The sequence below is a fragment of the Mandrillus leucophaeus genome, unplaced genomic scaffold (assembly GCF_000951045.1).
Source record: "Mandrillus leucophaeus isolate KB7577 unplaced genomic scaffold, Mleu.le_1.0 Scaffold327, whole genome shotgun sequence".
Taxonomy (NCBI): Eukaryota; Metazoa; Chordata; class Mammalia; order Primates; family Cercopithecidae; genus Mandrillus; species Mandrillus leucophaeus.
The window spans coordinates 194,421-208,259 of NW_012103443.1; the positions used below are offsets into that span (position 1 = coordinate 194,421).

Sequence of the window (13,839 nt, forward strand, 5' to 3'; positions counted from 1 at the left end):
TGCTTCAATGGTGCCTAATTATGCATTTGCTTAAAGTTTTTATTCTGTTATCCAATGTCCTCTCTGGATGTGGGTAAGCTTTAAAATTCCATCTGGAATAAAACCAACATCTGCCTCCTAGTGTCTAGTACCGAACCCCATTCAGCTGGAAAATTTGATCTAATCAAGGGGCTAGTTTGATCAACTCTCTCACTAAGCCTCAGGCCTCCTGGTTATAATTCGTGTTTCAACCTGACCTTCTATTATATTTGGTTTTTAGGGGAACAGAGAACTTCTGGCTCTTTAGTTTTTTTTTTTTTTTTTTTTGGCTTGTTTTGTTTTTTTAAGACAGAGTCCCACTCTGTCGCCCAGGCTGCAGTGCAGTGACGCGATCTTGGCTCACTAGAAGCTCCGCCTCCCAGGTTCACACCATTCTCCCGCCTCAGCCTCCCGAGTAGCTGGGACTACAGGCGCCCGCCACCACGCCCAGCTAATTTTTTTGTATTTTTAGTAGAGACGGGGCTTCACCACGTTAGCCAGGATGGGCTCGATCTCCTGACCTCACGATCTGCCCATCTCAGCCTCCCAAAGTGCTGGGATTACAGGCGTGAGCCACCCCGCCCACCCTGGCTCTTTGTTTTCTAAGGAAAATAGCCAAATTCATCCACACAGTTATTTCTTTTGGACTGTGCCTCCTCTTCAAGGTCCTCAATTAGATGACAGATTCATAACATCACCATCCACCACTGCTTACCATTTTCAGGCACTATGCCTGTGCAGAGGTATGAAGGTGAAAGGAAGGGATGGAGGGTAGAGTGAGAGATGGTATCACGAAAAGAAAGAGATGTCACTATTTTCAAGGGTTCATTGTTTAGTGGGAAGCATAGCTTCATACAATTAACCATAACACAAGATGAAAAACTGAGCAGACTACATCCAAGTAAAACAAACCAATCTAGGTACATGTGAGATTTAATCTCACTTCAAAGACATTTGAAAGTTATTTCTCCCTAGTGTAGGTAAGACCCAAGAGATTCTGTGAAAAGCACTGCACACCTACTATGTTCATAACATTTTCATTGCTTATAAATATAGAGGTTTTCAAACTCTCTTTAGAGGTGGCGTGTGGTGACTCATGCCTGTAATTCCAGCACTTTGGGAGGCCGAGATGGGTGGGTAATCAGAGGTCAGGAGTTCGAGATCAGCCTGGCCAACATGGTGAAACTTTGTCTCTGGGTGCCTGTAAGCCCAGCTACTCAGGAGGCTAAGGCAGGAGAATCACTGGAACACGGGAGGCGGAGGTTGCAGTGAGCCAAGATCATGCCATTGCACTCCAGCCTGGGCAACACAGAGAAGGACTCTGCCTCAAACAAAACAAAACAAAAACAAACAAAAAACCTGTCTTTAGAACCCAGGTAGCATTTTAAAGGTAGCCTGAAAGTAACTTTCCACACTGCCCACCTGGCCAAGAAGACTGATCTGGTGAGTGGAAAAAGAATCTGCCCCTTCCACAGTTTTATTGGATGAAAATATCCTGTCACTTAAAAAAGGTAGAAAATCACTATTTTAACTCAAGACATGCTCTTGGAGCCTTGATTTCTCTATCTTTGAGGCTGCAGGAATGCAATAATACTGGTATTTTTGCAGTCTGGTGAGGAAATAGGTATCAGAAATCTTTTCAGACTTAAACTCTTGCAATGGCTTAAGAATGTGTAGGAAATACCAAGTCAAGAGAAGAGTTTGCCTGAAAGCAATGTTGCCCGGGCTGTTCTGAGAAACAGCTTCTTTCTCAGGACACCTTGAGGGTGGACTGAATTCAAGGAAGATGACTTTCTTTTCCTGGTAGTACTCCAGGAACTGGAGTCTTTCAAAAGTACATGACATCATCTTTGGCCTGGAGAATTTTGAATTTAAGCAAGAGGCTTTGCCTGTCCAGAAAACTAGGGTTAGATTCAGATGTCTTAAAAATGATGTCAAAGCCAGAATTTGATGTCAAAGCCTAATCCTTTCAGCAAGGAAAGAGGCTTCTTCTTCCAGATGAAAAATAATGGCCCTGTCCCACTGGTGGGAAGAGAAAGGGTTGCTAACTGACATTCTTAGAAGGTACCACTGTGTATCACTGTGCCTCCAGGGTAAGATATACTCAAGACCCATTTCTCAACTCTACCTTCTCTCCAGATATTGCCTCTGGCTTGCCATCAAGTGGTTAGCCAAATGGAAATCACTTTAGCAAACCACCGCCATATGCTGCATCCTGGTAATACCCCAAGCTACTCTTCCAGCATTAATTGCTTCACCAGACACTGAAGTGAAGGCCTCTTTAGTTCATCAGCAAAGATTTATCCAGCTCTGCCTCTTCAATTGTAGGTGATCCATATTCTAACGTTTGGAAGGAAAAGCTAGATACATTGTAAAGGAAGGGTCCTTGTTGTCAATTAATCAAAATGCCAGAATATTGTTTCGTAGGAAATCAAATCCATTCAATATATTTATGCTCTCTCAACCAAAGGATGAAGAGACACTCTATACATTTCCAGCAAAGGCAGAAGAGATGGAGAGAATTGCATACAGCCATCAGTCAAATGCTATAAAGGCTTACAATGAAACTTCTGCTCCTCTTTTTTTTTAAAAAAAAAAATTCAATTTGATGGTTGTAGAGGACTGAAATGAAATAATCCATAATCCGCAATTCAAACCAGAAGGTTTGGAATAGTTTATAACCACAAACAAAAACAAGCCAATTAAGATGACCTCTTTTCATAACCAGAAGGGATTCCAGAGAGATGTCTTTATCCAATCACAAGTTAACTGCAGAAGCAATACATCTACAGCTTTTATACTTGCAGTTTTTTACTATTATTGAATATTTACATTATCCATACTTCTTGACTCATCTCCTGAATTCACACATTTTGTTCTCCAGAATCAGATAAAAATCTCAGCTAGTAATTAGTACATCTGGTAAAGCTCATTTTAGATACAAAGAACAGACTAAAAGATGCTACAAATGTTAGACAAAAAACAGACTAAAAGATGCTACAAAACAGACTAAAAGATGCTACAAAAGGCAGGTTATCGGATTCTTTCCCCAAAACATTGCCCCAAATATGTAGGAAGCATTTTAGATTAGAGATTGCTAGGAATGGAAAGCACAAAGAACAATCATTTATAAATCTCTTTCAGTAATGCTACAGAGTTGTGAGACAACTGTGTACCAAATCCTCAGCAAGTCAGAATTTGAAGAAAGCCATGATGAACCCATGCAACTCATTTCATCTCCCAGTGCCTCAGTTTTCTCACTTGTAAAATGAGGCTATGAACTGGGGCACAGCAGGCATTTTTTTTTTTTTTTTTGGTACAAAGGCAAATTTGAGAAAAATTAATTTGAGAGTACTACAGTTCTACACTTCCCCTCATTAAAAATAAAAATAGTTTACTGAGTTCCAACTTAGACTACCATTTTACCAAGTGCCAAAATACTTGTCAGGAACTCTTTGCTGCTCTTGAGCCGAGGAAATATGAATATTCTAGCCTGCTTCTGTAGTAACAGCATGTAGAAAAGTCTTTGATACTTGACTTAGATAGGGGTCACATGCTGAAGCTAAGAGCCATGGGAAATACTCGGCTAAGTGTTACGAATCACTGTTATCACTGGATTTGAATTAACATCACCTGGGCAGCTTAAAAGAAAAGGATTCTCTACGTCTTGGGCCCATGCCCCAACTCAGAGTTTATATCTTGGGGTGGGGGTCTAAACAACCACTTAAAGTTCCCCATTATAAACATGAGCTCTATTCTTGAGTAGCTTTTAGGAGCCACTGAGCTAGAAGACTCTAAGATCTCTTTTGAGTTCTCAGTGACTACAGGTCTACACTCGTTTCTGATACCAGATCATGTCAAAGATAAGTGTCCTCTAGTAACTCTGTGATGACAACTTAAGCCTTCAGACTTTGGATATTACTTGTACATCTCCTGGACTGACTTCAAAATTCAATGCCCATTGAACATCTCACAGTTTTATTAGTCAAAATATGCCAAGAGAAAAATGTATTCTGTACTTATAGGAGGTTCCGAAGCTTAAATGTAGAACGGTGGTGGCAAACTTAAGTATCTGCGGGGCCAATCTACAGCATGAAACATTTAAAAAGAAAGAAAGAAAAAGGAAGAAGGAAGGAAGGAAAGAAGGGATGAAGCAGAAATGTCTTTTAAAATTCTGTTCATGACCAGATGGAGAGCAGATGCCAATTTGATCTTCCATATTCCTCAGCTCCAGTGAAGGGGATCAGAATATGTCACCCCTAAATTATGCCACGTTGGCATAAAGATTATTTTGAGATGAGGGCAACAGAGAACAACAGATTCAGGAAGAGTTCTCTGCCTTCCCTTTATCTGCCTATCTGCCTAAAAGGAGGGCATAAATTTCCCACTGAGAAGGCACCCACACAGTACCAGAAAGAGGAGTGACTCTTATCACCAGAGATGGGGAGCTGGCAACTTTCCGTAGTTTCTGCAGCCTAACGAATAACTTTGGGGCATGGCATGGAAGGGCATAGCATCCAGGGCCCAGCATGAAAGGGCCTAGAATCTGAAGGCCTAACATCAGGGACCTAGCATCGGAGGACTTTCCTTACTTGGTTCCATCTCTCTCCATCCTTCTCTCTAGAAACTTCCCTTCAGGGCCACTTGTCCCAGCCACCTCGTCACTCTAGTTTATGTTTTTCAAACTCTCCACCATGCCCAACTTTATTCTGCCTCCACATATTTTCCCTTATTTGATTCATTCTCTCTTTCTGGAAGGCATAATCCATCATTCATGTCTAAATTCTATCCATTCCCCAGAATTCTTCCCAAATGGCCTCAGAGCCATCAAGCCTTCCTTCTCTCATCTCTACATGAGTAAGTACTTTACCTGTGTAGGGCACTGACCTTTTTCCACCTTGTTTGATCATTATTGCCTCTCTTGGGTGGTAAGCAACTTAAGGACTGAAATTACTGGCCTGACTGAAACCTTGCATCTAACAGAGTCTAAAACAATGCCTTGTACACATAAGGTACTCAGTAAATACGTGGTCAGGTGTGTTGCTGATTGTGTGGTCATTCATTCATCCAACAAAAGGATAAATACTATTTGTTCAAAGAACAATGAAATTTATAAGAAGTTTCTTCTGTACATTCTACATCAATTTGCTGTTGCATGGAAAAAAAATATTTGTGAAGATACAGAAGACACAAAAGCAGGAAAAACTGATTCTGTGAAATTGTTGGCACTCTCCCTATCAGTGAATAACAAAAAGTTCCTGAGTGTGAAAAGACATTTCATAATATTGTTCAATATCATATAACTATCTGTAGTCATAGTTCATATAAAAATGTGTATTCCTATTCTAAACATTAAAAGCTAGACTTGAAAGTCTAGCCTGTGGGGTTGACTTCTACATTTATGAGACTAACCCTGAATAAGTTACCATTTTTTTTACATGAATGAGGGCTATAATTAGCTCAAGATTTTGCCAAAAACTATGAGCTACGGTGGCAAGCAGTTCATATCATGATCCTATCAACAGACTCAACTAAGTGAAAAATTATAATTTTTACATAGGGCACTTGATAAATATTTCAAGTAAATTTATGTATATGAAATGCACATTTTATATGTAGTCCATGTATATTTCTTTATAAACATAGGTACATACCCCATATATGAAACATATTACAAGCACATATTACTCATATCAAAGAATTTTTAGTCAGAATTCATAGCAGATAGCTCAACAAGTAAATACCAGATTATCTGAACCACATAATGCTTGTCTCCTCTTTCGCCATCCCAAGACCCACACATCAAACCATTATATCAGTCTGTGGAACAATGTGCTTTATCTGGCAAGAAGCACTGGTTATTGCGTTTGGGCTAAAATGAATTTCATTTTCTTGACTTTGTGTGTCTTACTGTCATTTTACTATGGTACAGAGATATCCCAGATTACTTCTTAGGCAATGAAAAAATAATTTCTTATTCAATTGCAAGAAGAAACTACACAACTTAATCTGATCATTGTGTGGAGGAGAAAATATTCCCAATGACGACATCTTCCTATGTCAATTGATTTTATTACAGATGTCATCTCTGTGGGCTATATTTATGCAGCTCTTTCTTATTTAAAGATTTTAATCTCAGTTTGTTGCTCTAACGTTTCATTGGTTCAAAATACATGCTGTAAAAATCCTCGGCCATCAAATTTTCCTGTAGGCTAAAAATAACCCATTGCTGTCAGTTAGAATTAGCTGATAAAGAGTGTCAGAGCCTGTTCTGAATAAGTTTGATAACTTCCTGTTTATGCAGCACTGACCCTTGTCTAATAAAGCTTCTTTGCCCTAGAATGAGAGGAGATCCTGCTGCATTCTATTCCTTAATGGCCAATACTGATTACTTTTGAAAGCCTTTAATACATTTCCCATATTAGACATGAACAGATGTCAGGTATGTTGCCAAGGGAAATTTCTTTTATGCAATCTTGGCTTGTTGTACAATAATAGCCCTTTCTCAACATGGGAAAAAATTACAGACCCAACTAATTTCCCTGACAGGGGAGAGTTACATATGTTTTCCACTTGTAGTTTTTACGACAAGTTTACAATTTTGCCAAACCTGGAACTAATTGGGACTGTTTCCAAAGTGGCCCAATAAACCCCCAGAAGTGTAGAGCCATTTGAAAAGGCAGTCAGTGATGGTTTGCCCTTGCATGTTCTCCATTTTGGTCAAAGAGAGCGGAAAAGTTAGATTGCAAAATTATTTCATTTAAGTTGCTTAAACACTTACTGTTTCATATCCTCCCAGTTTTTGAGCAGCTTGAAACATAGTCCAAAGGTTAACTGTTAGAGGGACAATAAGTATTTAGATAAGCATTGCATTAACATATTTCCAAGAAATGTCAATTAAAACATTTTTTTTTCAATGAGAAAGAGAAAAAAAAAAAAGAAATACTAATGTACCCCGGAGAGCTAAGTTCTTAGGAAACAATTTGCCCAAAGGGCATTCAACAACAGAATCTATTATTACCACTTAAAACGTTTCTTAAGAAACAGTCATAAAGCTACAAAAATGGTTCTACTTCTAGGATAAAGGCAAGAGTTTTAGTCCTACTGTCAGCAGCAGAGCAAGAGAAGCTAAATTAGGTGTCTTTGGGAAAAAGTGTGGGCTTTCAAAACTGGGGTTGGTCTTGCTCAACCCTTAGAAAGAAGTCACTGATTTAACAGTAATATATAGAGCTTCTCTCAGATAAGAACTCTCCATAATCAATAAATAACAGCCACTTGAATATATGATTACCTTCTTAATAGAATGTCTGATGGCAGCACTGTATTAAAGGATCATACAGTATTTCACCAACATGTGGTGGCTGGCAGTGAGTAGCAAAACAAGTATTTCACATGGAGGCCACAGTGATACAACAGGTAAAAGGGAAGGAAGACATTCATTCAGAGAGGAATTGAGTCATGAACCCACTTAGTCCCCTAACTGGCCTGTGTGATGTTGCAAATATATTTTTTTCAAACAGATTTCTCTTTGCAGAGTTTGTATATGTTTATGCTCTTAAACAACTATACCAAATCGCCAGCAACCCTGTTCATTTATACCAAATACCATGGAATGGGACTGCTATGGATTTGATTCTTTTACATGAGGGGAAAATTGAACTTCAAGTGATTCCTTGGTGAGGGAAATGAAGAATAAAATGATTTTTTTTTTAAAGGCTCTTTGACACAACATGTTCGCAAAGCCTCATTGAACCTTACACTACTTCAGAGCTATCAAGAGTCCTGCCTCGGCCTTGATTTAATCTGAACCAATGCATAATGCAACAAAGCTGTTCATAGTACATTAATTTTACTTCTATTTCAAGCAACCAGTTTTCAGACAAACATTGTAATCATTCGTAGTTATATAAGTTTATAATGGCTGCGAGTGTTCTCTTGCAATCAGTGCCAATTGCTATTAGGTATGTAAATTGTTATGTAAAACACACAGGTTTGACATTCTTCATCAAAATGACACATGTTTTTAATCTAGGAAGATACGTTTGGAGAAAATACTATTTCAAGCTAGAGGCTCATCGCTTTGTGCACCACTAAATCCAGACAGAGGCAAAATATATATTCAGTTGCAAACTCAAGGCAGGATCTGAATTTCTTCTCTTTTGATTTGGAATTCTGTTTGGCTATGAGTTTCCCATTCTCCTTACAAATACACTATGACATTTACATTTAAATGTACATGTCAAGGTAATCCAAAATTAGGCCCCCTGTTCCAATCTGTCTATTTATTGTTTTCTCTGAAGTTGGATTTTTTAATCTTTTAACACATTTGGGGCTTAGGAAATGTGTTTTCTCTTCGTGGTTCTTTTGTCCATCTTTAAATGTCCTCCTTTTAAAACCTGTTTTTTTTCACAGGCAACATCTGTGCCTGATAAAGCTACGTCATATTATTATCTCACAAGAAAGGCGTCACAGACACTCAAGATTGACAAAACAGAAAATGAGAAACTTTCAACATGTCTATTTCCAGTCATAATCAGTGGATTCAAGCCTATAAATATCTCACTGCAACTGTCCCAGAAGGGAACAATGTAGCGGAAAAAGGCAGGGAAAAAATTCTTGGCTTGGAACATTTATGGATTTAGTATAAACAGAGAGCACTATCCCCAGATTAGGATTTCAACATAATCCTGAGTCAAAATTATTTTTTCCAATTCAAAGAATCTGAGCAGCTCTGATAATTCAGAAACGAAAACAAGTATACTCACTCTGTTTAAAACCTAAATAGGGTATTCGTTCTATTGGCGTTTTCCTTTCTTTCATGTATTTATAAAGTGCCACCAAGAAGGCTTGTTCATCTGCCCTGCACTCTTCGCCAATGGCAACCTTTGGTTTTTCTTCATTGGAGACTTTTTTACAGTTATTATGGTTATTCTTCGGCTTGGTCAAGGCTGACCTGGCCTCACATTTCACCTGGAAAAGGGAAAATATGCCACATCAGACGAGGCACAGCCCTGGGATGCTTACCAAGACAGAGCTAGTGATAGAGCCAGCGACACTTTTCAGTGAGTGCTAAGGGTGAACCAGTAAATTATCCCTGCTTTTAATAGCTTTTCAGAGGCATCACTGAAGATGAATTGTCTGAGGCCAGGGGAAGTCAAATTTCTGTAAAGGGTAACATCATTAATATTGTAGGCTTCTGGGTCACACAGTCTCTGTTGCAACTATTCAACTCTAGTAGGACAGCAGGCATCAGCAATATGTTAACAAATGGGTGTGGCTGTGTTCCAATAAAACTTTATTGACAGAAATTGCCAGCAAGTGGGTCATAGTTTGCCAAACGATGCCAGCTTCTTTTAGACTCCTGACAAGTATGTTGATGTGAAATGAGAGATAAGGCTTTGTATCTGGTAGAAACATTCTTTTGTCTCTCTATATTAATACATTTTATTTTCTTAAGAAGCATCAGTTAATGTCCTTGAACAAACCCTGCCTCCTTAACAAAGAGTACCATATTTCATACTTTGTATCAAAATGAAAGGCAAGTCTATTCCTTTGTAGTAAACCATTCTTGTTGCTATTCTCTCCAGCAACCTTGAAAAACAAGTCAATACCAGCAGATGCTGGCATCAGCAATACCAGCAAGGCCTCTGCTGTTTGCCACCCAAGGGTGATGCGGGGGTACACCCTCAGTAGGAAACAAAGATCTCACTGTTTAATGAGGGCTTCTTGCTTTATCAGTCAGCTCTAAGAATAAGATGTTAACTTGCCACAGAAGAAAGAGTAGAGGTCAGCTAAAAACCCAAGAAGAGTGAGTATAAAGCTCCATAATTAAAAAATAAAGGGCGGTAAAGGCTCCAAATGTTCTTCCTTCCACACTGTAGGCAGATAGGGAACTTGGCATATCGAGCGGCTAACCTAACGTTCCCTCCTCACTGCCATGTTCTACAAGAGGCCTTTGATGGTCGTTAAATATAACGCTAAGTTGCTGAGCTATTTTAATTGTAAAAGGGGGAAGTACAAAGGGTCAGACTCTGAGTTCAAGTGCACCCATGGGGAATGTGTACATTCCAATATTCTTTACATCTCTGTAACTGACATCGGGAGAGAAGAGGGCAAGTGCTGGAGAAATGTTATGAATAAAAATGTCCCACATATTCTACAACGCTGTCTATTTCAGGATTTTGAACCCTTTTTCTTTCCCTGCAGCTCCTTCTTCCTAAGCATTTAGAACATAAAAGACTATGCTTATTTAGTAAAGGAAAGTGCATTCCCTGCAAGAGCTCCTCATTGCCTATTCTCTCAAGTGAACATACAAAGTTTAATCTCCTTCGACTGGTCCTGCAAAGATAAAACTTCCTATGAAACTAATTCAATGGGGCTTCTAGGTAAGATTTTAACTTTTAAGGGGCTGTGGAAACAGGACTAAAACAATTTTTCCATGTAGATTTTGTACTCTGTAACATTATATTAAGGCGAACATCCTGTGAAACTTTATGTTGTCATCATTTTTCACTGCCAAATTTTAGGCTGTTGGATCTAAAGTTCTGATGAAATCTATAATTTAATGGCTTCTTGAAATCATAACATCACTCCAGTTTTAATTTGTATTGCCTCCCACCCCTTCCTGAGTGTTTCCTGGGCAGCCAGGCTCTATTCTCAACGCTGTTTATGTGTTATTTCATACTCACAACCCGAATGAGGTAGTTATTATTTTTGTATTAGAAATGAGGAAACGGAGGGAGACAGGATGAGCAGCATGTACAACATCACAAGATCATGCCCTAGTTAGTAAGTGGGGAGCCTGGAATTTAAGCCCAGGCAGCCTTGTGGTTTTAAATGTTATACTCTTCTGACACTCTTAATACAAATATTAAATTGGTAATCAAAACAAACTTCCAATTAAAAAGCCTGTCTTATTACCAGGCATTATGAAGCCTACCACTTAGAAATGTGACTTATCAAATGAAAAGTAAAAGACAAATCTAGGGGGTTTCCAATGTGCCAAGGAGTTCCATTCCTTCTATTGTATATTGAGCAAAAGGGAAGGAAATCAGTTTTCAATTGAGCACCTACAATGAGTTAGATACAGTGCTGTGGGTTTCACATACTCTACCCTTAATGTTCTTAAGAATTGTAAAAGGGAGATATTTAGCCACATTTTACAGTTGAGAAAACTAGAACTTAGTGAGGTCATGTATGGCTTGGAAGGGGCAGACCCTCTGGGTTTAGAACTCAGGTCTGCCCCGCTCCAAACCCCAATCTTATAACATAAAGGAGTAGATCTCTCAGGTTTGTGTATAAAACTAACAGAGTCTTAAATGTGCAGTGATCATGGGCCAACTACCTATATTATTAGGTCAGAAGAACCACTGTTAAAAGGAGAATGAGGTTTGAGCTCCTTGGTGTGCAGAGAGCTGCTTAACCCTCTTCCTCATCTGTGCAGAAACACTCAGAAACAGAAGGAAGACACAGAGGGGTGCACGAACCAGGTCCAAAGTAACCCAGACTCCCTGCTACATAGCAAAGGCTCCAAGTGAAGCCAGGCTGCTGCCTACTGAACTCCGTCCTGAATCTCAGTGGGCATGCGGCTCCTGGGGAGGCCAGGTACTTAGAACTGAACGAGCGGACAGAGGCTTCTTTTCTTGTTCTAGCTTGATACATTTTTTTTTTTCCCAGTTAACATAAATGAGCTCTTTAGGGTATGATTCTGATTCTGGGTAGGACTAAATCAAGTTCCTTTCTATCTGTTTTTCCATTTACCCAAAGCATTCTCAGCATTGCTATCTATGAAATTATTACAGTGCAGGTGGTAGTAGAAATGGGAGCCAGTCTTCATGTTGACCTAAGAAAGCCCAGTGTTTTGATGGTGACAATTAATTACTAGATCTGTTTTTCCTGACCTGAGCACCATATACCTGTTGAGCTCACTAAGTGCTTTGGGGTTTCCAAAATGATTGAGGAGGTGCTAATTAAAGAATCAACATTTAACGTTTTCAATGATCCACCACCTATTTGATATTAACCACGTCCTTCCACGGGATTGAGTTATAACTAATCCAGCCTTCAACTGGGGCAGTGAGATGTGCTGAACCAGCAATACAAAAAGCTAGAGTTCTAATCTTGGTTTGGCTGCTAACTTGCTAGGTGACCCTCAGTTTCTTCCTTAGTAAAGCAAGTAAAGCAAAAATGATCATCCCTGGGAATAGTTCTGAGGACTAAATGAGTGGAAAAATATTGAAAATGATGAAAGTATCACGTTTGTGAAATACAGAAAGTATGTTTATGATTTAAATGAACACACTTCCCACCAGAGTTTCCCTTTTTGTGTTCCCTTCAGAATATAAACCACCTGTAATATACTTCTGCCCTTCAGAAAATGCATATGGGATCTTAAAAATAATTTGCCTTCTAGCAATGTAGGCCTTTTATTAGGGTCCTATGCCAAGATTTCTGTTACAGATCACTCTGTGAAAGTCCTGGGCCTCAGGTTCACTGCTTTAAGATGATTCCAGAAAAAATGGCAGGATTTGGGCTGAACACAGTCATGATATCTTCAAAGTATTGGTAGTTTCCTCCCCGTGTAACACTTGCTATCTTTGGGAAGCCGTGTAATTTTCTCTACCTTGGAAAACATGGTCTTGCAAAGCTAGTTTTCATGTTCTCATTGAAGGGGTGCCACGTTTTGATGGCGAGCGGCAAAATCACTTGACTTATTTTTCCAGTCATGAATACAACAAACCCAGTGGGTCCCACTGTAAGAGTTGTGCTGTGTGGAGCTGCATGAAGTTGGTGCTTAGTTAGAAATGGTCTGTTTGAGGCACTTTTAAAAAGAAACAGTCACACAGGTCTCGGTCACAAAGTCAAACAGCTCACTGTTCTCTAAGATGCTGCTTCCAATTCAACAGATGATTAGGTGGTCACAGACTTATAATCTCTATTGTAGTGTTTCATGAGAAAAGACCACATGAAGGCACACATGCTTTTTAATGACTGTCGTTGTCCCAGATGTGGCTTGTTCATTCTGCAGGGATTTTACATCTGTCTGTTGGTGCCAACGGACAAGCTCGCCACACTTCATACCTACTGATCTTTTTGCTTAAGTGGTCTTGCCAGACCCACTGGAAGTGGCCAAGGCATGACTGTAATCCAAGACTCTGAAAAGAGCCAAGCCATCAGACCAGTCCCTAGGAGCTGACTGCAGCATGACATTCATCTGTTCTCCACTGAACACCAACGGTGGAAGAATGATCCATCTCTTTGTAAAGATGCTGATGGGCAGCACTGTTGCAGGGGTGGGGTAAAGGTGTCACTTAGAAAACCCAGGACTCACTTCTATCCTTCCTGTTCAGAAGTCAGTGAACATCAAATACAGCCCATCTCTACAGCAGGCTCTTGTTCTTCTCGGCTTTGTGAACCCAACAGTGAGTTCTGAGCTGCCTTCCACGGAGAGAAACATTGGAGATCTGTTCCTTCAGATCAATTGTACAAGTTCTGTAATATTCCGAGAGGCATAAGGATGGTGGTGGTGATTCCACGTGGCATGGAAAGGAGCTTTATCCTGCTGGGCTCAGGGACAGAATATGCTGCAGTAAACACATGCTGTCAACCAAGAAGGATGGGCTGGGCACCAACAGAAGGCATGGGCAGTGCAAGCTCTGCTGAATGTCACGGTCTTAAAACCTTCTTGCTCCATTCTGCAGGATCTTGCAAACTACATAGTAGGGAAGGAACTGTTCCTGCTGACACCCTTCAAGACGATGGAAACCAAAGTCCTAGGTAGACAGTTCCAGTCTGTTCTAGGTCTGAGGTGTCCAACTCACA

General features: G+C 39.8%; 1 protein-coding gene across 2 annotated transcripts in view; it reads right to left on the reverse strand.

Moving 5' to 3' along the window:
* Nucleotides 1-13,839, reverse strand: part of ARID5B (AT rich interactive domain 5B (MRF1-like)) — a 194,932-nt gene that overhangs the window by 31,115 nt on the left and 149,978 nt on the right. For both annotated transcript variants that reach the window (XM_011988310.1, XM_011988311.1), the window contains 2 exons: nt 8,784-8,988; nt 6,800-6,852 (listed from right to left, as the gene is read on the reverse strand). In XM_011988310.1, the coding sequence (XP_011843700.1) occupies nt 6,800-6,852; nt 8,784-8,988 (258 nt within the window). The remainder of the gene's footprint in view (nt 1-6,799; nt 6,853-8,783; nt 8,989-13,839) is intronic.